The sequence below is a fragment of the Hyperolius riggenbachi genome, chromosome 2 (genome assembly GCF_040937935.1).
Source record: "Hyperolius riggenbachi isolate aHypRig1 chromosome 2, aHypRig1.pri, whole genome shotgun sequence".
In the NCBI taxonomy this organism is placed as follows: domain Eukaryota; kingdom Metazoa; phylum Chordata; class Amphibia; order Anura; family Hyperoliidae; genus Hyperolius; species Hyperolius riggenbachi.
This window is the reverse complement of record NC_090647.1, coordinates 259,394,839-259,420,727: the sequence shown is the minus strand read 5'-3', so window position 1 is coordinate 259,420,727 and position 25,889 is coordinate 259,394,839. Positions and strand designations below refer to the sequence as shown.

The window sequence follows — 25,889 nt, the reverse complement described above, 5'->3', positions numbered from 1 at the left end:
TACAAGATGAAAAATTATCTCCTAGGAGAAAACTCAGGAGAAAAAGTGAATTGCATATGGCCCTACATCTCTTAAGCCCCATCTACACCATACAATTTTTTTTTGATTCATTGATTCGATTCAATCCGACATGTCCGATCGAGATTCGATTCGATTCAACTTGCCATTGTAAAACAATGGTAAATTGAATCGAATCGAATTGAATCCCGATCAGACATGTTAAATTGAATCGAATCGAATCAAATCAATGAATTGAATTGGACAAAAAATTGTATGGTGTAGATAGGGCTTACGATTCGTAATACTTTCTGTGCCCCATTTGAGAAGGTTGTTATGCAGAGGGAACATAAACAGCAATAGCATCCGAATATTTTAATTAACATAGCTATTTACATAAAAAAACAAAATGGCTGCAATTCCAGTTAAACACCCAATAGTTACAATGAAAATTACTGTAACAATCTCATGTTTACATCCCCAATGCTCTGTGACTCATGTCATTCAGGTGTTCCTAGGCCTCTGTTTCATAACACATTGAAACCTGTTAAAACCTGTACTGTGGTGCTCATACAATAATCAGTCCCTGAAGGCACTACACACTGGATGTCAAGTGCAATGAAATAATAGCTCATGTTACACTAATCTTTGTTTGTCAGGTAAATAGAATGCTGCTGTTTTGCCTCAGAAAGCTTACTGGTAAAACAGCAAAATCTGTACACCTTTCTGTTTTATATAGATGACACATAATCAGAATGATGAATACCATGGTCATCTACAGTATGATGCAACATTTTAGAAACATTTCTGATTTGCTTCAGTATCTGTTGGTAAACTTTTTACTAAATATTAGAGCTAGCATTATTACTAATGCACTTAAACTATGATCACACAAATAAGCAAATTGCTCATATTGCTTGTTTTCTCATTCAACAGTAAAGGCAATATGTTCAGCACAGTTTGTCTTCTTTAAAGGACAACTGAAGTCAGAGGGATATGCAGGCTGCTATATTGTTTTCTTTAAAAGCAATTTGCCTGGCTGTGATGCTGATCCTCTGCCTAATACTTTTAGACATAGACCCCGACCAAGCATTCAAATCAGGCATTTGTGCTAAGTTTGACTGCATATGCTGCATGCTTGTTTCTGGTGTGTGATTCAGACACCCCTGATGCATGAAAGATCATCGCTAGCTATTTCCCTAAACACTGTGCAATGAAAATGGATGTGACAAATTCCACAGTAGCGATTGCTATTCACCAAATCGCAGGACATGCAACATTTTGGGAGCGTTTGCGCTTCAATGTAAAGTATTGGAGCGCTGGCAAATCGCTTATGAGTCACTACACATTGCGATTTGTGTGTGACTTTAAATTAATGCAAACTGTAAAAAATGTATGCAAACTGTAAACTGTAAAAAAAAATTATAATGTTTTAAAACGACCAATCAGCGTTGAAATCACTAATCGCAAATTGTAATTACAATCGCTGGCAAAAAGCTTACATTTTTATTAAATCGCTACCAAAAGAAAACGCTCATGAAATCGCTTGCAAATCACTCATTCAAAATGCAGGAGATTGCGATTTGCGACTTGTAGTGGGTTCCAGGCCTTAGGGAGTCTTGCTAATGGACTACTTATTGAATAAGCAATGGTAATACTACTTTCACTCAATGACACATAATTGGCATGCGCGAAGTCGTGAAACAACTGCTTTGTATTTATGGCTGGTTCACACTACCAAATCAAAAATTGAGTAAACACACAAATATTTTGTTTGTATACTCACAAAAGACTAATAACCTTAAGGCCACTTTCACATTGGTGTGTTGAAGTTTGGCACAATGGCTGTCCTCTGTAACGCGGCTTGCCACACTGCAACGCACCACCAATCCACCATTCAAGGGTGACGGGTGCGTTTCTATGTAATGGAGCATGAGATGGTAATGTACTGCAGCTACTACAGCGCATTACCACAAAGCCAGTGCGTTAACGCGCTGACCGTGAAGCATACTGTTCATTGACTGTATGCTTCACTTTATCTGACGCAGCTTACCGCACTGCAATGCACCACCATTCAGAGTACGGCGGGTGCATTGCCTCGTAATGCACTGCCTGCAATGCATTACCACAAAACGTGCATGTTACCAGTGACAGTGAAGTATACTTTTCATTGTATGCTTCACTGTACAGTATCACTATATGAAACACTGTTATAGGGAACGCAACACAACTCTCACTGAGAGCCGAGCCTAAGTGATGCATGAATGTAGCAAGTTACGCAATTTTGCGTAACTCCCTATGTAAATGTCTGCTCACGTTAGGTTTACCTTTCATTTGCCTTATGTCTGCTGCTCAGCGTTTTGAATTATCGCACTGAAAGTGGATAGCTGAAGACTGCAATGATTGTCTATGGGCTAGTTAACATTGATTTTTTTTTATTGCAGTTGCGGAAAAGTCCTGCTGCACGCATTTTCCTGGACAGTGGATTGCATTGCTATGCATATGATGAATGCCTCCTCACTTTTTAATAGGCATAAAGCACTTTTTAGGATGAGTTGTAGGGGTATCTACAAATTTGTCCATGCTTGTTGCAAACAAATCGGACTGAAGTAAAAAACCATCCCCACTTAAAAAGAGTTTTAAAGCCACCGCCATCTGAGAAATTTCTCAACAGCATTACTCCTTAAGGGCTTGTTCACACTATGGGGCTGATTCACTAAACCGTGATAACTCATATCACGGCCACGCTAGCTTGTTTGTGCGCGCAATTGCGAATTTCTGTGCGCAATCGCGAATGTGTGAAAATTTGCAATTGCAGGCGAAAACGCTAGCATGGCCGTGATATGCGTTATCACGGTTTAGTGAATCAAGCCCTATGAGCGCTTTGAGTTTTATAAGCGCTGGCGATTTTAAAAAGAGTTTCAAATGCACTTGAGCAATTATTATTATTATTATTATTATTCAGTATTTATATAGCGCCGACATATTACGCAGCGCTGTACAGTGTATATATATATTGTCTTGTCACTAACTGTCCCTCAAAGGAGCTCACAATCTAATCCCTACAATTGCCATATGTCTATATTATGTAATGTAAGTACTGTAGTCTAGGGCCAATTTTTTAGGGGGAGCCAATTAACTTATCCGTATGTTTTGAACTTCAATGTGAATGTTCTCACATAAGTGATGAGCTTTCTTTCCACTCGCAAACGCGGGTCCTGCACCATTTTCAGAGCAATTGCACTTCAGTGAAAGATATAGGAAAACTGCTAAGCGCTTTAAAAAGCACTTGGCTAAGTGATTTTGTGAGCGAATTTCCTCACAAAGTACATTAAAGTGATTCAGTTCGAGGTCACTTCCTGGTTGTCTGTAAAAAAAAAAAAAACAATGCCAATCACCAAACAATGCCAGCAAAATGGCTTTAAAAAGCGCTCACAAAAGCGTTCAGTGCTTGCGATTTATAATGTGAACTAGGCCTAAGACATGAAGTAAGAAAAATGTTATCAGTGCAGGACAGACAACAATAAACGCCTGAGACCCATATGCAATTATTTTTCTCTCCTGAGTAATCTCCAATGAAATAATTTTCATCTTCTCTTTAAAATAACTTTTCAGGATTTTACAATTGAAAAAGCACCCAAAAATTGGTGAAAAAGTACTGTGAAATTTATTTTGAGTTTTTTCTTGCTTGCTGGTGGTTTAACCACTTTACCCCCGCGCGTACGTATTTCTCCGCCCCTTTTTCCATCCTTTAACAACCAGGGACGGAGAAACACGTACTTTCCGCGTTCCCGACGCTGCCCGCGCTCCCGCTCGTAAACACGCCGCCCGCCGCTAGTAAACACGCCGCTGCCCGCTCGCCCAGAGATCAATGAACGGGAAAATCCATTCCCGTTCGTTGATCTAAGCCCCGCAATGATCAGCTGCTCTCCTATGGGCAGCGCGATCATTGTGAGAAAAAACTCACGTGTCCAGCCTCCTTATACTTCCTCCACGCTTCCGGAAGGAAGCTTGGAGGTCGCATTAAAACAAAAAGTTACTGTGGCCATCTTGTGGCCAAATAGTAAACTACACCCTACACATTTTTCACATACAAATAAATGACTTTTACACATAAAATTAACTCATTACCTCCCACACTCCCCATTTTTTTTTTTGTAATTAAAAAAAAATTAAAAAATTTACAATTAAAAAAAATACATAAATAGTTACCTTAGGGACTGAACTTTTTAAATATTTATGTCAAGAGGGTATAACACTGTTACTTTATAAACTATGGGCTTGTAATTAGGGATGGACGCAAAAATGAAAAAAATGCACCTTTATTTCCAAATAAAATATTGGCGCCAAACATTGTGATAGGGACATAATTTAAATGGTTTTATAACCGGGACAAAAGGGCAAATACGTTTCATGGGTTTTAATTACAGTAGCATGCATTATTTAAAAACTATAATGGCCGAAAACTGAAAAATAATTATTTTTTTCCCCACATTTTTCCTATTTTCCCATTAAAACACATTTAGAAAAAAATAATTCTTGGCATAATGTCCCACCTAAAGAAAGCCTAATTGGTGGCGGAAAAAACAAGATATAGTTCATTTCATTGCGATAAGTAATGATAAAGTTATAGACGAATGAATGGAAGGAGCGCTGAAAGGTGAAAATTGCTCTGGTGCTCAGGGGGTAAAACCCCTCAGTGGTGAAGTGGTTAAAGTGCATATTATTATAAGGGCCCATATGCAATTATTTTTTTCACCTGAGTTACCTCCTAGGATATAATTTTCATCTTCTCTGTAAACTACATTTTCAGCATTTTACAATTGAAAAAGTACCCAAAAATTGGTGAAAAAGTACTGTGAAATTTATTTTGAGTTTTTTCTTGCTTGATGGTGACTTAAAAAGCATTTTATGACAAGCAGGGGCGTAGCAATAGGGGTTGCAGAGGTTGCGACCGCATCAGGGCCCTTCAGCCCCAAGGGGCCCTCCCTCAACTGCAGTATTAGCTTCCTATTGGTCCTGTGCTCATAATAATCACTTCTATAGATGCTTTCAATAGTGGTAATCATTAACAAACTGCTCCCAATCCCCTTCTTGCACCTCTGACACTGTAGTTGCCATTGGCAGGTTTTGGTGCGCCGTATCAATTGTTATGTATAGAGTGCTTAGGGGGCCCCATTGTAAAACTTGCATCGGGACCCACAGCTCCAAAGCTACGCCACTGATGACAAGTAGTAAAACTATCACCTAGGAGAAAACTAAGGAGAAAAACTGAATTGCATATGGCCCAAGGTGTGAAAATATCACCTAGGAGAAAAGTCAGGAGAAAAAGTGAATTGCATATAGGCCTGAGAGTTTCTTTGACACTAAGGCTGCTTCCACACAGGGACGTTACAGGCGCACGTTAGTGCAGCCTGTAACGCTCCCCAACTCACAGCAATACAAAGTCAATGGGGCTGTTCTCACTGCCCACGTTGCGTTACATGTAACGCTTCATGTTCTTCAGAACGTGCAGCATACTATAGCGTTCCAGCAGCTTAAGCCGCGTTAGACTGTTTGCACATGCTCAGTGTTGGGGCGGAGAGGAGGCGGGGAGAGGCCGCTACCTAGCCGCGCACATGGCTACTCAATATGCACTGCACTGGTGGCCACTGATTGGCTGGCGGTACCACGTGATGCGGAGTGTTTCACTCCGCATCACGTGGTCCCGCCGGCCAATCAGCACCACTCTCACTGCCCTAATGCGGAAAGAGCCGCTTAACGCGCCTCACTCAATGTCCTCTACCAACACCGTCAGACGTTGCGTTAGGGGACGTTATGCGACCATAACGTCCACTATAACGCAACGTCCCGGTGTGTAACTAGCCTAAGGGCCATATGCAATTCACTTTTTCACCTGAGTTTTCTCCTAGGAGATAATTTTTTAACTTCTTTTTAAAATAGCTTTTCAGCATTTTGTAATTTAAAGAGTACCAAAAAGTAAAGAAAAACAGTTATCAAAATTATTTTGAGTATTTTCTTGTTTGCTGGTGGCTTAAAAGGGATTTTATGACAAGGTGTGAAAATGTAAACTTGGAGATAACTCAGGTGAAAAAGTGAATTGCATATGGGCCTAAGGGCCATATGCAGTTAATTTTTTTCACCTGAGTTATCTCCTAGGAGATCATTTTCATCTTCTCTTGAAGCTACATTTGCAGCATTTTACATTTCAAAAAGTACCCAAAAGTTGGTGAAAAGTACTATCAAATTTATTTTGACCATTTTCTTGTTTGCTGGTGGCTTAAAAGGCACTTTATAACAATCTGTGAAAATATTGCCTAGGAGAAATCTCGGGAGAAAAAAGTGAATTGCATATGGGCCTAAGGGCCATATGCAATTCACTTTTTCACCTGAGTTATCTCCTAGGACATACATTTTTTAAGTCTTTTTTTAAAATAGATTTTCTGCATTTTGTAATCTAAAAAGTACAAAAAGTAGGTGAAAAAGTACTATTTTCTTGCTTGCTGGCTTAAAAGGCAAATTATTGACAAATTTAAAAATATCACTTAGGAGAAAACTTAGGAGAAAAAGTTAATTGCATATGGGCCATGGCCCTAAAAGTTTTTCAGTGGAGTTCTACTTTACTAAATTACATGGACTAGCAATGGGAAGATCTACCAGACATGCAGAATATATCTAATATCTATGAAAAATAAGGGAAATGTGATACAGAGTATGACATTGTGCTCTTAATGTTTCTAATATAATGTGTGTTATATCAATATAACAGTATATAAGCTACCTTGTTAATGGGTGTTTTGCTTGCAGATGGATTGGAAGGGGAAAGACCTGTTCGATTTAGTGTGCAGAAACTTGGCACTGAAAGAAACGTGGTTCTTTGGACTACAGTTTGTGGCCAGTGGGATGGACACATGGTTGAAGCTGGATAAAAAGGTATGATTTAGACTATCTACATTGATAAGTTCATTCAGTCTTTTGTTTCTAAGTAACTTTCTTTCAAAATGTGTTATCTATGTAACTGAGGTTGTTGAAAAGCTTTTCAAATACGGTCCTTTCCCTGAAAAGTAAATAGAAGCCAAAACAGCTGAGAAAGAGTGAGATAAGGTTTTAGATTGTTGGTCTTACCTGGCATCGATCCTGCCAAAGCATCTGCCGGAGTTAGTTCATGCACGTTGCTTGCTGCTGGTATGTACGCATTTCTCCAAAATGGCTAATTATCTTCCTTTTAAGGAGGTTCCTTCCACGGCCACTACAACAAAAATATTTACTCAAGAGTGTGAGGCAGCGCAAGGAAGCAGCCGCCTCTTCTCAGCGTGAGGCGGCTGCTTCCGTAAACAGCATGTCGGAGCGCAGGGAAGCAGCCGCCTCTGCCCAGTGTGAGGCGGCTGCCTCCATGCAGGGCATAGCGGAACGCGGAGAAACCGCCGTGGTGGATGCGGCGGTTAGCGCACATGGCCCCCTTACTGATACACCGCAGAGCGGTGTTAGTGTGGCTGGGACACGTAGTCCCTCTAGGTTTAGAATGACGAGCGCGCACTGAGGCAGAGCAGATATGACAGTCAGAAGTGAGTCAGCTGACCAGGCTGGTCAGCTGACTCTGGCTCCACTCCTCATTGGTCCAGCACTTAGGGAGGTACTGGAGAGTGGCCTGTGTATATATACTGCCGGCTGCTCAGTTGCTGGTTGTCTGGCGTTGCGAACACATACGTGGGAGCACTCAGACCTGTAGTCAGATCCTTAAGTGTGCCGGGACCAGCTGGAGCTGTAATCCTACACTTAGCTAGATTCTGTTGATAGCTAAAGTACTAGTTTGATTGTGATTATCTGTTATGACCTTTTTGCCTGCCTGACTATCCTTCTGAACTCTGATCTTGTACTCTGCCATTCTAATACTCTGCGCAAAAGGTGGATCAGCGCAACACCAGGCCGCCTCCGAATGGCCTCCATCAGAGATGCGCTGAGCCCCCCCAGGAACTACAAACGCACCTTGAACCCAAACAGAAGCTCTGCATATACACCAAAAGCATGGCTGTTAAGTGGGAGCAGCTGACCAAAAACGAATTACATTAGTACATAGCAAGGAATGGAAACTAACATCCTCCTCTAGTGGTAGACAGGTCATGTGTATGCTCGGTGTGTGTTCGACCCCACAAGTGGGGCTTGCACTCTTTCGCAGGTAGGCACTAGTCTGTTTTTAAGTAGCGCTGCTCATTTCCTTGCTACATTCTGATACTCTGTTGCCGAACCCCGGCTCGTCCTTAGACTCTGCTTCTGCCTCCTGACTTTGTACCTCGATATATCTGATACCCTGTTGCTGAACCCTGCCTGTACCTTAGACTCCGCCTCTGTCTTCTGAATCTGTACTTTATCTGTCCGTGTGTTTACGACCTGGCTTGTCCGACCTCGAGAACCGACCTTACTATTAGAGGCGGTTCCCTGTCCTGTTAGTGACACTTCCTCCAGAGTGTCACTCTCAGATATCCTTCCTACTCTCAGCCTGACTCCTCCCGCTTTGGAGAGTTCAGGACTTCGGAAGGAATCCGTGCAGTACTCCTTGCTGCTCTGAGGCTTAGTCCTCATAAGTGTTACTGTACACCAAACACTACACTCTACTCAGGTGAACAGAGGTTAGCTGGTATATCGGATTATCGGTGATACTGCAGATCACTTATAATCTGGTATATATCTGTATTCCCAGTGAAACTGCAGATCACCGGTAATCAGATCCTCTCTGTGCTCCACCGTTCGTTACAAAGAGATTGTAAGGTTGCATGGTATTCCTTATGGATATTGTGTCCAACTGGGGCGTGCAGTTCACATCAATATTTTGGAAAGAGCTAAGTTAAAGAGAGACTGAAGCGAGAATAAATCTCGCTTCAGACCTCAGTTAGCAGGGGCATGTGTGCCCCTGCGAAAACGCCGCTATAGCGCGGCTTAACGGGGGTCCCTTCACCCCCAAATCCCCCTCCGTAATGCGGGGGAGCGCATCCTGGTTGGGGCAGTGCTAACCGCCGCAGCCCTGCCCCACGCGCGTCTGTCAGCGCGTATCTCCGCCTCTCCCCCGCCCCTCTCAGTCTTCCTTCACTGAGAGGGGCGGGGGAGAGGCGGCGATGCGCCGCTGACAGACGCGACTGGAGGCAGGGCTGCAGCCGTTAGCCCTGCCTCCAGGAGCGACCAAATGCACGACCAAGTCGTGCTGGGGTGGTTTTGGGGGTGAAGGGACCCCCTTTGTGCGGCGCGATAGCGGCGGTTTAGCAGGGGCACACGTGCCCCTGCTAACTTTGAGCTCTGAAGCGAGATTTATTCTCGCTTCAGAGTCTCTTTAAACAGAAGTTAGCCTTCTTAAAACAGAAGGTATTTACAGGTATTAAGGTTGGAGTGAGCTCTGAGATGTCTACTAGTACATCACTGCTGAATATGCAAATTATCTCTTTGATGTCCCTGAAAGCTAAACACACCTCCAGAACTGCTGAAATGAAATGATGTGTCAGCTTGTTAATATTACAGAGCGGTTCTGGAGGTGTGTTTAGATTTCAGGCACAGAATGCTCCCAGCGACAGGAGCGAGACGGGGGAGCGCGCCAGGCCAGACTGCACCTGCACCGACTAGCCCTGACTGGCGGATTTTACAGGGCCAGTTGCGGGCATACGGGGAGCCACAATACGACGATGTGGCTTCGATCAGGTCGGAGGGGGCTAGAGGAAGCCCCAGGTATGTATGTTTTTATGCTGTTTATACTATTTAAAGCATCTATAGAAGTGATAACTACAAGCACAGGACCATTAAAAAGCTAATGTTGTAGTTGAGGGAGGACCCTACAGGGCCCCTCTGGCCAAAGGGCCCCAATGCATTCACAACCTCTGCAACCTCAATGTCTGCGCATGCCCAGTGTCCAGATATTTGCAGGAATCCAGCTCTCCTTAGTCTGTACGAGCCATCCTCTTGCCTGTGCCCAGTGCTGAATCCTCCCTTCAGTTAGTGATTGTGCCTGTCCTTGTGTGCTTATTACATCACCAATCCTGTACTTGATTGACCCCTCATTTCTGACCCAGCTTGCCTAATGATTCCTAAACTGATTTAGCATTTGACCCTGACCTTTTATAAACTTCCTTCTCTGCCCCGACTCTGGATTGTGACCTCGTAGTGAACCTCTGCTGTCTGAATTGACCTCAGCCTGTGACTTTGTCACTGGAACTCTGCTGCCTATATTGACCTCTGCTGATCTGCCCTTGTTACCTCTGGTAACCTACTAGGATTACCTCCAGAGCTTGCATTAATCTCCACAGAGTCGTGTCACTTGCTTTCTACACCATCATTTTCAATATGGATTTTGGAGAGGAGCAAACGCGACACCTGAGAGACATCAGAACATGCCAAATGTAGTCTGCAGTGGGTGAGTATTATGTACATATCTTTATTTTACAAGTTTGTTTCAGGTCAGTTGTCCTTTGAGCCTACAAAAGTTAACAGGTCCTGTTTTGCAGTATAATTAGTGAACAAGTAAGGCAGATGTCAGTCAATTACTTACTCATGCTTCTTATAGGGACAAACACAAACCGAAAATCAGAGGTACCAGGGAAAAAGTACAAACACAATTGTCAATTTGACATGCCCTATGGGTACTTTATCAGGTCTTATAAGCCTGTTTATCATAATTTAAATAAATACAAAAAAGGGTACCATCTTATATTGGTGCCCTTTTTGGCAGCGATATCCAATATTGGATTTAATAGTCATGTGCTGTGGGGGTCTTTGCTGATCCCCCTCCACTTAAAACTCTATATAAGTGGGGTGTAGCTATCCCACAGACTACGTGACAGGAATCACTGCTCGGGATGGTATGGATCGGAGTTGGTCGCTACTAGCTTATGATACAATGATACACCCTAGCAGGCCACTCAGTGGTACTGATCCCCTATACATATCCCGTGGGGGAGGCTACTTACAAGGTGCTAAACATTGTGCATAGTGCTGTACATAGAAAACCCTAATGAGATCACATTTCACCACAAAGGCTTCTTCAGAAGGTGCTATACATATGTTACATAGTGCTATACATAATACACAATCACCACAGAATTAAAATAACAACATGCCCCCCATATATCAATGCCCCTGTCAGAGCTACATTCAGCTGTGTCACGGACGGTTGCGGGGCCGCAGGCGCGTCCTGTAACCGCCCGTGAGGAAAAGCGATCGCACTCGATTCTCTGCATCGATTGCGCTTCAAATCGATACAATCTGGGTTGAGTGTGTAGGGGCAGCTGAAGTCTTTTTTTTCAGCAGAGAGATAGCACCAGCCCAACTGCTGGATGGCTCTTTTGATATGCTAATGAGCCTGGGCCCAGAGAGTCCCTGGCTTCAAGCTGTGCTGATGGCCCATCCATCAGGTAGAGACCTTGACAGAAGCAATCTAGTTGGGAGAAAAGCCAGACCCTCCGGCTCCCTCCCAGCAGGAGAGCTGACACCTAGCTAGCTGCCCCAAACTTCAAAGAGCCTTTGCCTGGGAATGACCAGCTATCAATCCCAGGGGTATCTCATATTCCATAAACTGCTATATGTATCATATTTTCTGTGTTGCCAGGCTGGCAGACCCTCCAAACTAACAGAGCATGCTTGGCCCTATCTGGCGCTGGTTCTGAAGAAATTTCAGACCATTCTGAGGGAAAGACTGCCAGTTAGGCAGTTCGAAAGTGCCCTGCTGATACCACAAGGGTCCCACCCCTCATGTTTGGTATCAGGCTGCTGGGTACATCGAGGCAGGCCTGAAAATATTAGTAAATCTGCCCTGACCTGTACGGTTCTGTGGGATAGAGCCCATATATGGTTAAGGTATGATTTCTGGTTCCCAGGACAAGGGGAGGACTCATCTCATGTTCTAAGGGGGTGTGTGGGCCCGCCCTCACTCCCTCCTACTGACTCAGGGGCATAAGAATGGCAGAGGACCCAAACTCAGTGTCCTCCACCCTGAAAACATCTTGAACTCATCGGTGCCAGCTTGAGGATATGCTGGCATCCACCTGGTCTGAACTCTGAACTTTGATTGAAACCCAGAACTCTGATTTTTCCCACAAAAAGGACATCTTTCCAGGAACTAAGTATTTTTCTCCCTTCTTTTATTTTTTATACTGGCTATTACTGTTTTAATAATTGTTGATTTTAATAATTGTCTGTATATATTAATTATTTATATTGCGTGAATAAACGACTTTCTCCAAGTCATTCACTGTCCGCTACCCTGCTTATCAGCACACACAGAACTGATCCCGGGTCTCTGAAGATACGCTACTGTTTGTTTGTTGTTGGCTAGACAGAATACCGTGTGTTTAACCGTTTTATTCGCAGGACTAGTCAGTCAGTAAATCGGGTCCACTGGCCCATACCAGTGGTGGTGGCAGATACCGTGGAATCGTGTGTACGTTGTAATTACCCGTGTCTCACAGGCTCCCTTCCGGGTTGTCTGCGGCTAATTCTTAACGGTTCCTGCGCATTGACTGCGACCAGAGTTCGCACGATCTGTGCGCTGGCACCGTTTAGAAGGCTAAGTGCGGTGAGCCCCTAGGGCTCCTGTGACAAGCTGTCATATTTATACCAAAGAGACAGGAAGGGGACGTTTTAGCCCAATTGGGCCACGCCCACCAGTGTATCCACAGGCCCCAATGTGTATACGATGGTTTGTGGGGTCCCGCATTCTTTACGGGTTGGCCCCCAAAGGCAGTAGCGCCATACAGTTGCTTACCTGGACGTGGGTATTGTATAAAGGCAGGGGTTTGCCGGTAGAGGCGGTGGACGCTGTATGCGTTCCATCCGCGGAGGAAAGAGGTGGGGTTTGCGCTCCACTTGCGTCATTTCCTCCACATCCCATGCGTGCGCTATGACTCATGGCGCACGCAGTACGCAACCAATCAGGTCGCGTTGACAGGCTTACAGAAGGAGTGGATCTCAAGCCTCCCAACGGGACTGGCCCCTCCCCTGTTGCCATGGTGCCCCAAAGCGTGCGGGCAATGTTTACATCATAAAATACATGACGATCCCCTGTCCTGTATGGTACATAATCCACATTAGGGACTTAGAACATAAATAAAAGACGTAAGTAACAAACATGGGGCTGAGAATGCTTCTTATAAGTATGACTTTCTACTGCTTTCATGATTGCTTATCACACCATTTTCATTTTCTGAACTTTGCACTTACTTTGACTGGGAGAATACATTATTATTCATTGGCTTATTATCAGTGCCTTTTAAAAAAATTATCTGAAAGAAACATATTTTCCACCTGTACATTATATTCCAGTACCTATTTTATGATAGTTGTATTTAGGGGCAATGGGCTGTGACCTCTGGAAACCTTTATTTATGGCACGTTATTGCCGTGGAAGAAATCTGTGCCTGTTATTGTTCTCAGTCATGTGAGATATTTGAGTTTCAGATTTTAACACAGCGATGCATGCTTTGAATCCCATTTACAAAAATATCATGATAGGCATTTTTACATCAACATTCTGTTGCCACCTCTTGTTATATTGTAACTGCTGCTCACGTTTGGTCTTGGTATTCATCCAATATTTATTATTATGGCAGCCATTAGTATTAAAACAATACGATGAATAACAAGATATTGCTGAACAAACTCTGGAAGGCATTTACTACCCTAGAGATGCTTCTGACAATGGATTTCACCACTTGTAAACATGACTCTGATATCTAATGCTTGAGTGTACAGTTTTCTTGTTGGCAAGAGAGCACTTTCTTGCCCGAAAAACAAATACTAAGACAATGTATAAATATAAACCATATATATATATATATATATATATATATATAAATGTATGTGACCTTTCACCTTTCATGATGGTCATGTCTAGGAGAACTCATGGAGAAGCACGTGATTTGTTTGATCAGCTGATAGATTTGCAAAGCGCTGATAACATTCTGCTTTAGCACATGATTATGACTAACAAATCAGGGACTTGCATATCTATCACCTGATCAAACTGATCACATGCTTCTCCATGAGTTTTAGACATGACCATCAGTACTGACCGTATGTGGGAACTTTTAGTCAGGGCTGAGCCTGAGAAATGGGCAGCATGATCAAAACTGGGCATAGTCAGATAAGTGGCATTGTGGCTTTCTTCTCCACTGTAGTTCTCCCTCATAGTGAACCCATATTATGTTGACCTCCACGTTACAGCGCTCCCTCATTATATAGTGATCTCCATTATTATACTTTCTTCATTATAGTGGCCGCATTACAGTGCTTTTGCATTATAGCACTCCTCGTTCTAGTGCATTCCCTGACATAAAGTGTTCCTTATCTATTGTTCCTCATTTCATAATAACACAAATGCTTCACCATGCACCTTCCCCATTATTTTATTAATGCAACTAAATAAGTATACAAGCTTATTATTATTATTATTATTTAGTATTTATATAGCACTATTATCTTCCGCAGTGCTGTACAGAGTATACATTGTCTTGTCACTAACTATCCCTTGGAGGAGCTCACAATCTAATCCCCACCACAATCATATGGCTATGTAATGTATCATGTAGTGTATATATCGTAGTCTATGGACAATTTTAGGGGGAAGCCAATTAACTTATCTATATGTTTTTGGGATGTGGGAGGAATCCGGAGTGCTTGGAGGAAACTCACACAGACGCGGGGAGAACATAGAAACTCCTTACAGATGTTGACCTGGCTGGGATTTGAACCAGGGATCCAGCGCTGCAAGGCTAGAGTGCTATCCAGTAAGCCACCGTGTTGCCCTAAGCTCATCTCTGAATGCACCCTTCAGTAATGCAAGGCTTATTATTGTCATAAAACCGCAGAGGGCATAGTGGAAGGTCCTCCTTCTGGATGCTGGTCCTCCATCCTGAGTTCTCTCTCCTCCACCAATTAGAAGAACATAATTATGGCCAGGCAGCATGTTTGCCACTTAAGCTACTGCTCCCTCCTCTGCTAAAAATCATCTCCTCATTAGTCTGCTGAGTGTGCACAAAAATGTAAAGCCATAGGAAAATGCTGAATAGCTGGGTCAAACCTTTAGGGTTAGAGAACTTTAGGACTCATCCAGACAGCTGAAATTCTGCATTGTGGGGCAGACTTAGAGCATGTGGACCTGCCCTTCCTCTGACTGATAGGTCAGTTCTTGGCTGAACCCACAGGCTTCCCCGTCACAGAACACAGAGATCACCCATGTCCCCCTGGCACACCGAATGGAAAAGCAAGTGCTTTGGTGATAAAAGTAAAATATTGCAAAGGGTTTAAATATATATTTAGTGTGTGTGTGTGTGTGTGTGTGTGTGTGTGTGTATATATATATATATATATATATATATATATATATATATATATATATATATATATATATATATATATATATATATGTATATATATATATATATATATATATATATATATATATATATATATATATATAAATATATATATATGTGTGAGTGTGTATATATGTATATATATGTTTATATATATGTATGTATATGTATGTATATGTATATGTATATATATATATATATATGTGTGTGTGTATATATATATACAGTATATATTATTGCATTTTTATATATTATTTCAGTTTATATTTGTATTTTGTATTTACATCCCCTCTGCCAACCTGATCAGGGCCTGGAAGTCTCAGCTGCTGGTGCCAACGACAGTGATTTACGTTTTACATTGCTGTTTACATTTCCATGTAATATAACCAAGAACCAACAGGGATGAGTTGACTATTAATCTTTTAAAGCTTGATTACTAAATGAGCTTATGTGTTTTTTTCATTTCATATGTACTGTCTACTTAGATATTTCATGCTTTCTATTTCCTCTTAATTTTCTATGACTGTAAGATAGTTGGTCTAATTATGCTTTGAATACATATAGGGGTTTAAATTATTAAAATAAGTTATAATACCAAAAAGAAGAAAGAACACTAATTGCACAGCATGCGCTACATAACTGGCCTAAGTACTGGTAAAATTGCCTTGAGTTGCCTGGCACTGCGATTTAACGTACCTCTGTGAATCAACCCCATAGTTCTATGAAGGAGCCATTATTAATCTCACTTTCTTTAACATTGTAGATTTTACAGCAGCAAGTTCCTAAGGAAGATCCAGTGAAATTTCGTTTTCTGGCCAAGTTTTACCCGGAAAATGTAACTGATGAACTTTTTCAAGAGATAACTCAGCATCTTTTTTTCCTCCAGGTAAAATATGGGTAATGTCCAAACTATGAATTTTACTTATTAGTGATCATAGTCATGCAAAAAATATATGCAATGTTATAGTGTTTGCTTTGCTTATATGTCACAGATCCACTTTAATGGTCTATTACTAGAGGCCTGGGATCTTGATGGTTCTGCACAGTATCTTATCTGTTCCTAGCACTGCACTCTTCTGGACAGAGAGCTCTGAGGCTGTTCCTAGGTTCTGTTAGATCCATTCTTTCAGCTTAAGAGTCACAGTCTCAAGGGCCCCCACCATCACTGGAATGAATTTAGCCTTCCTTTTCTACATCATTTCTAGTTCCGGCCCTTGTACTTTTCCAACTTCTCATACTCCTTTCTGATGTTGCTGTCATTTGATCTTCTGTGTTTATCACTACTGTTTTTTTCTAGTCCTTGTCTTCAACCATGATTCCTGGTTGATTGGCCATCCACATCCTCTCTGTATCGATCTAGTCCAACAGAATCTTAGCCCTTTCATTCTTCATTATCTTATGGTAACCTGGAATTGAGATTGATTAGTTTATGTGCTATGCAGATATTCTTGGCCACAATGCCTTCTTGGTTATGCTATTCATTGTATGCTGTTCATGTCCTCATTTTACATCCTGCCACTATTGTTTATGTTGGACTGTTTTCAGGCATCTATGGATGTGGTTTTTGGTGCCTATTATTGTGCTGTGCCACAGTGACAGTGCTGTTTTTAGGTCTAACACTCTGTAGCCACTGGTAGGATTTCCCAGTTTACGGTGTTGCCTTGGCCTCCACCTGGCAACTTACAGGACTGAAGGACCTGCTGGTAATGTTTTAGCACCCGCCAATACCACAGTAGGAGCCAATGGCTTAAGAAGCTAGAACTGTTTTGGTGCCATCAAAAAAACACAGATAAACACAGAACATTTATATCTCGCTTTTCTCCTGGTGGGCCCAAAGCGCCAGAGCTGCAGCCACAAGGACGCGCTCTATAGGCAGTAGCAGTGTTAGGGAGTCTTACCCAAGGTCTCCTACTGAATAGGTGCTGGCTTACTGAACAGGCAGAGCCAAGATTCGAACCCTGGTCTACTGTGTCAGAGGCAGAGCCCTTAACCATTACACTATCCAGCCACCACTTACACTATCCAGCCACCACTACACTACACTATCCAGCCAGCAGGCAAAGTGACCTACACATAGGCAATTGTCCTGTTGCATTGGAAGAATCTGCTGCAAGTGTCAAAATGGCATGAAACCCTGCTTGAGAATCCCTACCCTTAGGGGAAAAAAGATCAAGCTCTGCAGTTCTACCCTAGTTTTCAATTGTGCTTTGAAACCTGTCTCTATCTCGCCAGGGTTAGTGTACATAGTGTGTGTGCAGCTGTATTCACATGAATTAAGTATTTATATATTCTCTCATATGGATTCCAACCAGTACTTTCATATGCAAAGCTGTTTGACTTTGTACTAGAGGCAGACATGAAAAGTTTGCAAACAAGCCTGTACATGCAATAGTCTTCTGAGGATATTTCCAAAGCACAGGAATCTCTTCCTGACCTTATGGATGACCAGCCTGCACAGGTCGCAAAAGTCAAAAGAGGCATGGGGAAATCACTGATTTATCACAATTTTATTTTTTATAATTAAAGGGTACTTGAACTGAAATGCGACATGATGAAATAAACATAGCATTATCTAGTACTAGTCCTACAAAAAAAATTGTCTGAAGTCCCCTTTTCTGTTTTCCTGTACATTAAATGCTAAATAAGAGTTCTGTTGAAAGTTGAATTTAGTCCATGTCCTCAAAAAGTAATTATTGTTATCTGGCTAAGGAAACAGTGCTGATGAGGTTATAATGCTTGGAAGTTAAAAGGGTAGTTACTTTTGTTAGTTTTTCACCTGAATGAAGCAGAATTTACATCAGACTGTCATAGCTGCTGTTTAGAATTCAGTATTAAAAATCAGATTTAAAACTGAAACTTAAAAAAGAGACTCTGTTTCATGTTACTACTATATATATATACAGGATCTTCTCAAAAAATTAGCATACTGTGATAAAGTTCATTATTTTCTGTAATGTACTGATGAACATTAGACTTTCATATATTTTAGATTCAAATACACACAACTGAAGTAGTTCAAGCCTTTTATTGTTTTAATATTGATGATTTTGGCATACAGCTCATAAAAACCCAAAATTCCGATCTCAAAAAATTAGCATATTTCATCCGACCAATAAAAGAAAAGTGTTTTTAAAACAAAAAAAGTCAACCTTCAAATTATGTTCAGTTATGCACTCAATACTTGGTTGGGAATCCTTTTGCAGAAATGACTGCTTCAATGCGTCGTGGCATGGAGGCAATCAGCCCGTGGCACTGCTCAGGTGTTATGGAGGCCCAGGATGCTTCGATAGCGGCCTTAAGCTCATCCAGAGTGTTGGGTTTTGCGTCTCTCAACTTTCTCTTCACAATATCCCACAGATTCTCTATGGGGTTCAGGTCAGGAGAGTTGGCAGGCCAATTGAGCACAGTAATACCATGGTCAGTAAACCATTTACCAGTGGTTCTGGCACTGTGAGCAGGTGCCAGGTTGTGCTGAAAAATGAAATCTTCATCTCCATAAAGCTTTTCAGCAGATGGAAGCATGAACCCACTTTTGAACCAAAAACAGCGGCAGAAGCTCCTGACCTGGGCTACAGAGAAGCAGCACTGAACTGTTGCTCAGTGGTCCAAAGTACTTTTTTTTTGGATGAAAGCAACTTTTATATGTCATTCGAAAATCAAGGTGCCAGAATCTGGAGGAAGACTGGGGAGAGGGAAATGCCAAAATGCCTGAAGTCCAGTGTCAAGTACCCACAGTCAGTGATGATCTGGGGTGCCATGTCAGCTGCTGGTGTTGGTCCACTGTGTTTTATCAAGGGCAGGGTCAATGCAGCTAGCTATCAGGAGATTTTGGAGTGCTTCATGCTTCCATCTGCTGAAAAGGTTTATGGAGATGAAGATTTCATTTTTCAGCATGACCTGGCACCTGCTCACAGTGCCAAAACCACTGGTAAATGGTTTACTGACCATGGTATTACTGTGCTCAATTGGCCTGCCAACTCTCCTGACCTGAACCCCATAGAGAATCTGTGGGATATTGTGAAGAGAAAGTTGAGAGACACAAGACCCAACACTCTGGATGATCTTAAGGCCGCTATCGAAGCATCCTGGGCCTCCATAACACCTGAGCAGTGCCACCATGATTGCCTCCATGCCACGCCGCATTGAAGCAGCCATTTCTGCAAAGGGATTCCCAACCAAGTATTGAGTGCATAACTGAACATAATTATTTGAAGGTTGACTTTTTTTGTTTTAAAAACACTTTTCTTTTATTGGTCGGATGAAATATGCTAATGATTTGAGATAGGAAATTTGGGTTTTCATGAGCTGTATGCCAAAATCATCAATATTAAAACAATAAAAGGCTTGAACTACTTCCGTTGTGTGTATTTGAGTCTAAAATATATGAAAGTCTAATTTTTATTAGTACATTACAGAAAATAATGAACTTTATCACAATATGCTATTTTTTTGAGAAGATCCTGTATATATTATATATATATATATATTACCATTAATATCACATACGTTTATTTTCAGCTCAGGGTTGTGTTAAAGTGCATAGGAGTCTCTTCCTTACTTTATAAATAAGCATGACCTTTGTGTCCACAACTTGCAAATAAGGTAGAATCCATTTGTTTTATGTCAGTTTGTGTAGTTGGCCAGTTAAATACTATAGTTAAAACTAAGCTTAGAGGTCTAGTTTTATCAATGAGACCTTGAGCAGATGCCACTTCATATTCTCCGAGTGAGTGACCAAGTTTTAGTATATGGCACAGAGCCAGTTACTCCTGCTACTAGTTAGTGTAGTTTGACATCAAAAGGATAATTGCTGAAATCAGACCTTGCCAATTGTCAGATCTTGGAGGAAAATACCTTGGGCCCGATACAATTCACGTTTTCTCTTAGGAGATAATTTTCATCTTGCTGGTGGCTTAAAGGGCATTTTATTTATAGAATAAAACGTAGGGGAAAAAAGAATTGGATACGGCCCTTTGTATGTAATAGTAACCAAAGGTTTTACCGTACTTTTCGGACCATAAGATGCACCTAGGTTTAGAGGACAAAAGCCAGGGTAAAAAAAATATATACTAAACCTGGTCCGTCCATGGTGGAGGGATGTCTTGTGGATTTTTTCCCCCCAATTCTTATTTCCCCCTTGTACCTCTTGTGTCCCCCTTTTGCCTTCCATGTACCTCTAGTGTCCCCCGTATCCTTCTCTATCCCACTGTGTTCTCCTCTGTCTCTGTGTCCTCCTCTGTCCCCCGTGTCCTCCTCTGTCTCCTGGCTGATTGACTGCATGTAGTCTGATGGCTGACATGACTCCCGATAAGCTGGAGTCACAGTGTGCACTTGGAGCAGTGGGATTTAATCACTGCATCTGTTCTGCTCTGCCACACCCTCGGTGGCACGTCCTGGGACTCAACTCTTGCCGCATTGTTCACTCAGGTTGGCAAATACATCACCTACTAGGAGATCACAAAGTGGGGGGGAGGAGGACACAGGGAGACAAAGGGGACATAGAGGGACACAGGGGACAGTGTCAGTGAGTCTGGTGGCAGTAGACTGCTGCAGCAAGCACTTATGAGGTGACACCTGGTGCCAGTCCAAATTCTATTACTCAAACCATAGGATGTGCTGACTTCGACACACACTTTTGAGGGGAGAAAAAGTGTGTCTTAAGGTCTGAAAAATGCGGTATGTAGCATCTGGATAGTATCTTAGATGGACACCAGTTGCTCTGCTGCTACCCCAGACAATTTTTACAAAAGTACATTTCTAGAACTGGTGGTGCACAGATGCTTGGTTTGCCTGGTGAACTTTTGTTCAGTCTGTCTGAGGTGATGGTTTACCCAGACTCTACAATCAAACTGGGGACAGAAATCTAAGTGAGGACAGAAGCATCTCTTCCCCTAGTTTGATAGGTATTTTTAGGGCTGGGAACCACAGGAGCTGTTTAAGCCATACTTTGAAATGGTTGGCGATTCCAAAAGCAATAGGCTAGTAAAAGGCAATTAGGTTGATTCCACAGGAGAGGTCATAATTTCCCCAAATTGCAATTGTGGGTCCTGTAGCATTTTTGGAGCAAATACAAAATATAGGATCACTGCAAAATCACTTTTTTTAAATTGCTGTACCATGCGATTTTGTAGCAATTTTACTACACAGAATCACCAAAAAAGAAGAAAAAGGAAATAAGTGCTGTACAAATCGCTAGCATTCAATTCAAAAGTGCTTTAAAATAACCAGAAATCTCTCTGGATAAAAGCTGCTAAAATTGTTACAAAAAGCGCTTAGTGATTTAATTTTACAATTTCTAGTGGGCCCCAGCCCTTACAGAAGCAAGTGAAACTGTGCTAGTGAAGGCTGTATACACTTGTCTGTATGCGTCAGCTGCCATAAAAGGATAGGCACTAATCCTTATGTATCCTTATTTGAGCTTTCACACCCTGTCCACACCTTCATTATCACTCAGTGCAGCATAACAACTCACATATAAGTACACGTAGGCTGCAAAGAGGCATTCAGGCAACAAGTGGTGCATATCCAGTTCTGCTTTAAATTGATAATACATTGATTCTTTAGAATCATAGCATGAAACAAAAGCTTGGTTCTCAGTACAGTATTTATTTACAGACTGGAAAACCTTGGTATATTGGATAAGCTTGTGCTTTAGCATACTGTCCTTTCCTCTTCAGTGTGGCTTCACTGGCATTAGCTATATTATCCTCATACTCAGGAAAGCAATGAAGCCTGCAGATTGAGACTTGTCCTGAATGGAAGTATGTCATCCTACTGCTGCAGGCAAAAGGCTTGCCCCAACACACAGATAAAGCATAAAACAAGTTAAAGATATCCTTAAATGTTACAAGAAAAAAAATGGGAAAAAAACTATAAATTCAGGCTAGTATACTAGTATCACCTGCTCTAAACAATCTAAGTTACCCTAGGTCATATGACAGTGCTCGAGACTAGGATTGCAGTATGTTCAATATCATATAGTTTGTAGGAAACATGACTCTATAACCTATCTAAACCTATCAGGAATTTCTAGATCCACTTTGGTTCTAATACTTGCTTGCCTTTCCTTTTCTCCTATTTTCTTTTCTTTCTCTTCTGCCTGGATAGTCACATTGAACCTGATTCACAAACAGCTGGTAAAATGTATATGATCACATAAAGTTTCACCAGTGTTTACACAATTAACATGTGTTATATAAACAACGAACAGGTTTTGCAAATTACAAAAGTTACGCTCTTTGCGCAGCACACGTTCTGGTACTTACGTAAGGTTATGTGTGCTGTTTGTACATATAAATGATACTTATCCTTTGTAAATAACAACTGTGTATTCTTCCCTAATGTCTCCAAGCTACTACCCTTTGACTGTAAGCTTGCAAGGCCAGCCCCCCCCCCCCCCAGTGTTTATTATCCTGATGTAATCAACCATGAATGTATTTATATTTCTTGATGTCCATTTTTGGATGCTTTGTAGCACTGCCTTATTCAGTGTAAATTAAAGGACACCCGAAGCAAAAATAAACTAATGAAATAAACTATTGTATCTATTCTCCTTCTCCTAGAAACAACTTTTTAAGATATTCCACAGTTTTATTTTATGTTTAAAACTACATTTTAAGTTTTAACTGTTTTATTGTTTTTGCTCAAAGTCACATTCATTGAAAAATGCTAGAGCTAAAATCTATTAACTATTGACCCTTTTTATCTCTTTCCTGCTCTCATATGCCATTTTCTGCTAGGGAAGTGTTTTATAATGGGAATTTCTTATCAGTGAGGGTCACACTGTAGTCACTTCCTGTCTGAGTCAGGACTGAGTCAGCCACTTACATAACTGATATTTAACTTTTTCAGGCAGAGAAAGAAAAAAAGGAACACAGCATAGTTATTAGTGTGCTAGGCACTGTACATACACATGTCTCTCTCATCATGTCACATGTCACTTCAGGTATCCTTTAAAGATAGCAACACAGTGGCTGTGCACTGTAATCATATACAATCACAACATACACTTACAGCCCATGTAGTTAGCATAACTATGTCTAGTTAATGCCTAAAACCCTCAAAACTTACAGTCCAAAATTTGGTAACACCACGCTGGTAATGTCTGAAGCTCCTACTGTGCATGTCGGAGAATGTAGTAATCAGCAGTAAAACTAAGAAATGAAGAAAGTGTATATTCGTTGCCAAATAGATTTGATTCCAAGATCACTGTAGAGCAAAATGTTTACATTTTTAGTTCTAGTATGAGATATGACCGGATCACTTTAAACAATCTATCTGGTTACACACAAGGTGTAATTACCTTTTAATGAAAGCATATGAAACTCTATTTATGGCTGTGCTTTCATTCCCTTGATTGTTACTCTAACATGAGCTGCTAATGAGCCATAAAATAGAAGCTAATATTGGACAGTAAACTGGAAATATCATTTGTGCATATTAGCTGCAGTCTAATTTAATATCTCTGAAAACTAATGAATAATTGAGAATTGCTTCGTACAGAGTCAATTACTCATTTGGAGACAATTTCATTTTAGCTGTTCAATGTGCATTTCCAATGTGAAAATAATATATAATTTTAATTTTCTCTAAAAATATTTATTCTGAATATTTAGGATCTTAATGAGAAGTGTTGAGGATAAGATGAATGGTAGGAGTTGCCTGCATGCATCATATAAGATTTTAAACGTTCATAAATAAATCTAGTAATCATTTTATGGAGACTTTTTGACAAGATTGCTAACACAGGAAATGGGTTTACCCAAAAGACTGGATCTGACATGTCACAGTTTAAGCCTGGATTTAAACATGGATTAATTACACCAAAATGGTTTAAGTGTATTTGCTGTATTCAAGGGACCCTGTCATGGTATGTAGTTTGCATTGTGTAACATTCCAAGCATGTATCTAAAAAACATGGGACTCTATGTGGTTGTGACATGATGCATGTCCCAGCAGTTGAGAGGCCGGCAGACGGGAGGCTAAGCTTCCTGTTAAGTGCGCCATTCAGCCTTCCCTGTGACAGGCCTAATTGTAATGTTGCCCCAAAGTTTAACCCATTCTTGAGATCAAACCCTAAACTCTAACGCTAATGTTAGCCTATCTTTGAAGCCTAAAGCTGAGTACACACATACGATAACGATCGTTCAAAAACGAACGATAACGACAATCGGACCGATAATCGTGCGTTCCAAATTTTCCAACGATCGTTTTTTTTTGGACGATAACGACCGTTATCATTCAATCCGACCGATCCAACCCGGCGGATTTTTTCGAAAGATAATCGTTCAATCGTTGCAGTGTGTACAAAGATCGTCCGATAATGATTATCTGTGGAGTAGTACGCATGTTCTTATTGCCTGTCATAACGTCACTTCCGTTTGCGCACGCATTTTTTTATCGTTCGTCGTTCAGCACTTTATACTTATATCGTTCACGTGTGTACACAATCGTTCGTAACGAACGATCTTTATCGGACGTGTATACGAACCTTTAAACTTACCTGCACCCGTAATTTTAACTACTTCCTGACACCTATACCTAACTTCTCCCCTTAACCTTTTCGGGACCACGTGCATTAGATTCTACGCCGCACTTGTGGCTGTTCTAGCCTGATGCGGTGTAGACTCTACGCCGGCCCGCAATTTCCGCTCCCGACGCGATCGTGCGCACCCGGAGGGGGAGATTAAGCTGTCATATGAAAGCCGACATCTCCCCCGAGTGATCAGCAGCCATCGCGTATGGCTGCTGATCACGTGATCACTACGATCGCCATCCGATCGTAGTGATCAGTTTGACAGCTGCGGCGGCAGGGGGTAAAAGAAGAGGATCCACTTACCTCCCTGCCGTTCCCGCGACAATCGGCACCCCCCTGTGCTCCGGCCGGCATCTCCGTCTGACGTCAGCGCCGGGTCCCGGCTTGATGACGTCATCAGGCTGCGACCCGGAACTGATCGTCAGACAGAACGGAGATGCCGGCCAGAGAAGAGGGTCCCGTGCGGCTCATCGCTGGAGCCTGGAAGGTGAGTGAAGGCTGCTGGCAGAAGGGGCAGGCACAGGCCACCATGGGGGACACCAATCTAGCCAACCACACACGGGATCCGGCCGCCTGACCCCCCCAAACGCGCGCACCCCCCTCCCGCACAAAATGCCTGGTCCTTAAGGGGGGTAGGTGGCCGGTCACGAAAAGGTTAATGTAAACCCTTCTGGCACCTAACCCCAACCTCTCCCCTTAATGTTAACCCTTTCCTGACCTAACCCTTACCTCTCTCCTTAGTGTAAACCCTTCCCTAACACCGAACCTAACCTCCAGCCTTTATGTTAACCCCTTCCTGACACATATTCCTAAATTTCACCCCTAACAATATTATCTTCTTGATGCCTAACCCTTACCTCTTCCCCCAAATGTCCCTAGTATTTTACCCCATCCGTTTAATCCTTACAACTATATCTAGCTTCCACTGACCCTAACCCTTAGCTTCACCTAATCATTGTGGATAACCCTAACCAGTAACCCTAACTGATACTTAACTTCCATTATCTTCA

At 41.8% G+C, this 25,889-nt stretch overlaps 1 protein-coding gene across 3 annotated transcripts in view; it reads left to right on the top strand.

Moving 5' to 3' along the window:
• Window positions 1–25,889, top strand: part of LOC137546286 (merlin-like) — a 97,075-nt gene that overhangs the window by 29,234 nt on the left and 41,952 nt on the right. For all 3 annotated transcript variants that reach the window (XM_068268566.1, XM_068268567.1, XM_068268568.1), the window contains 2 exons: window positions 6,805–6,930; window positions 16,108–16,230. In XM_068268566.1, the coding sequence (XP_068124667.1) occupies window positions 6,805–6,930; window positions 16,108–16,230 (249 nt within the window). The remainder of the gene's footprint in view (window positions 1–6,804; window positions 6,931–16,107; window positions 16,231–25,889) is intronic.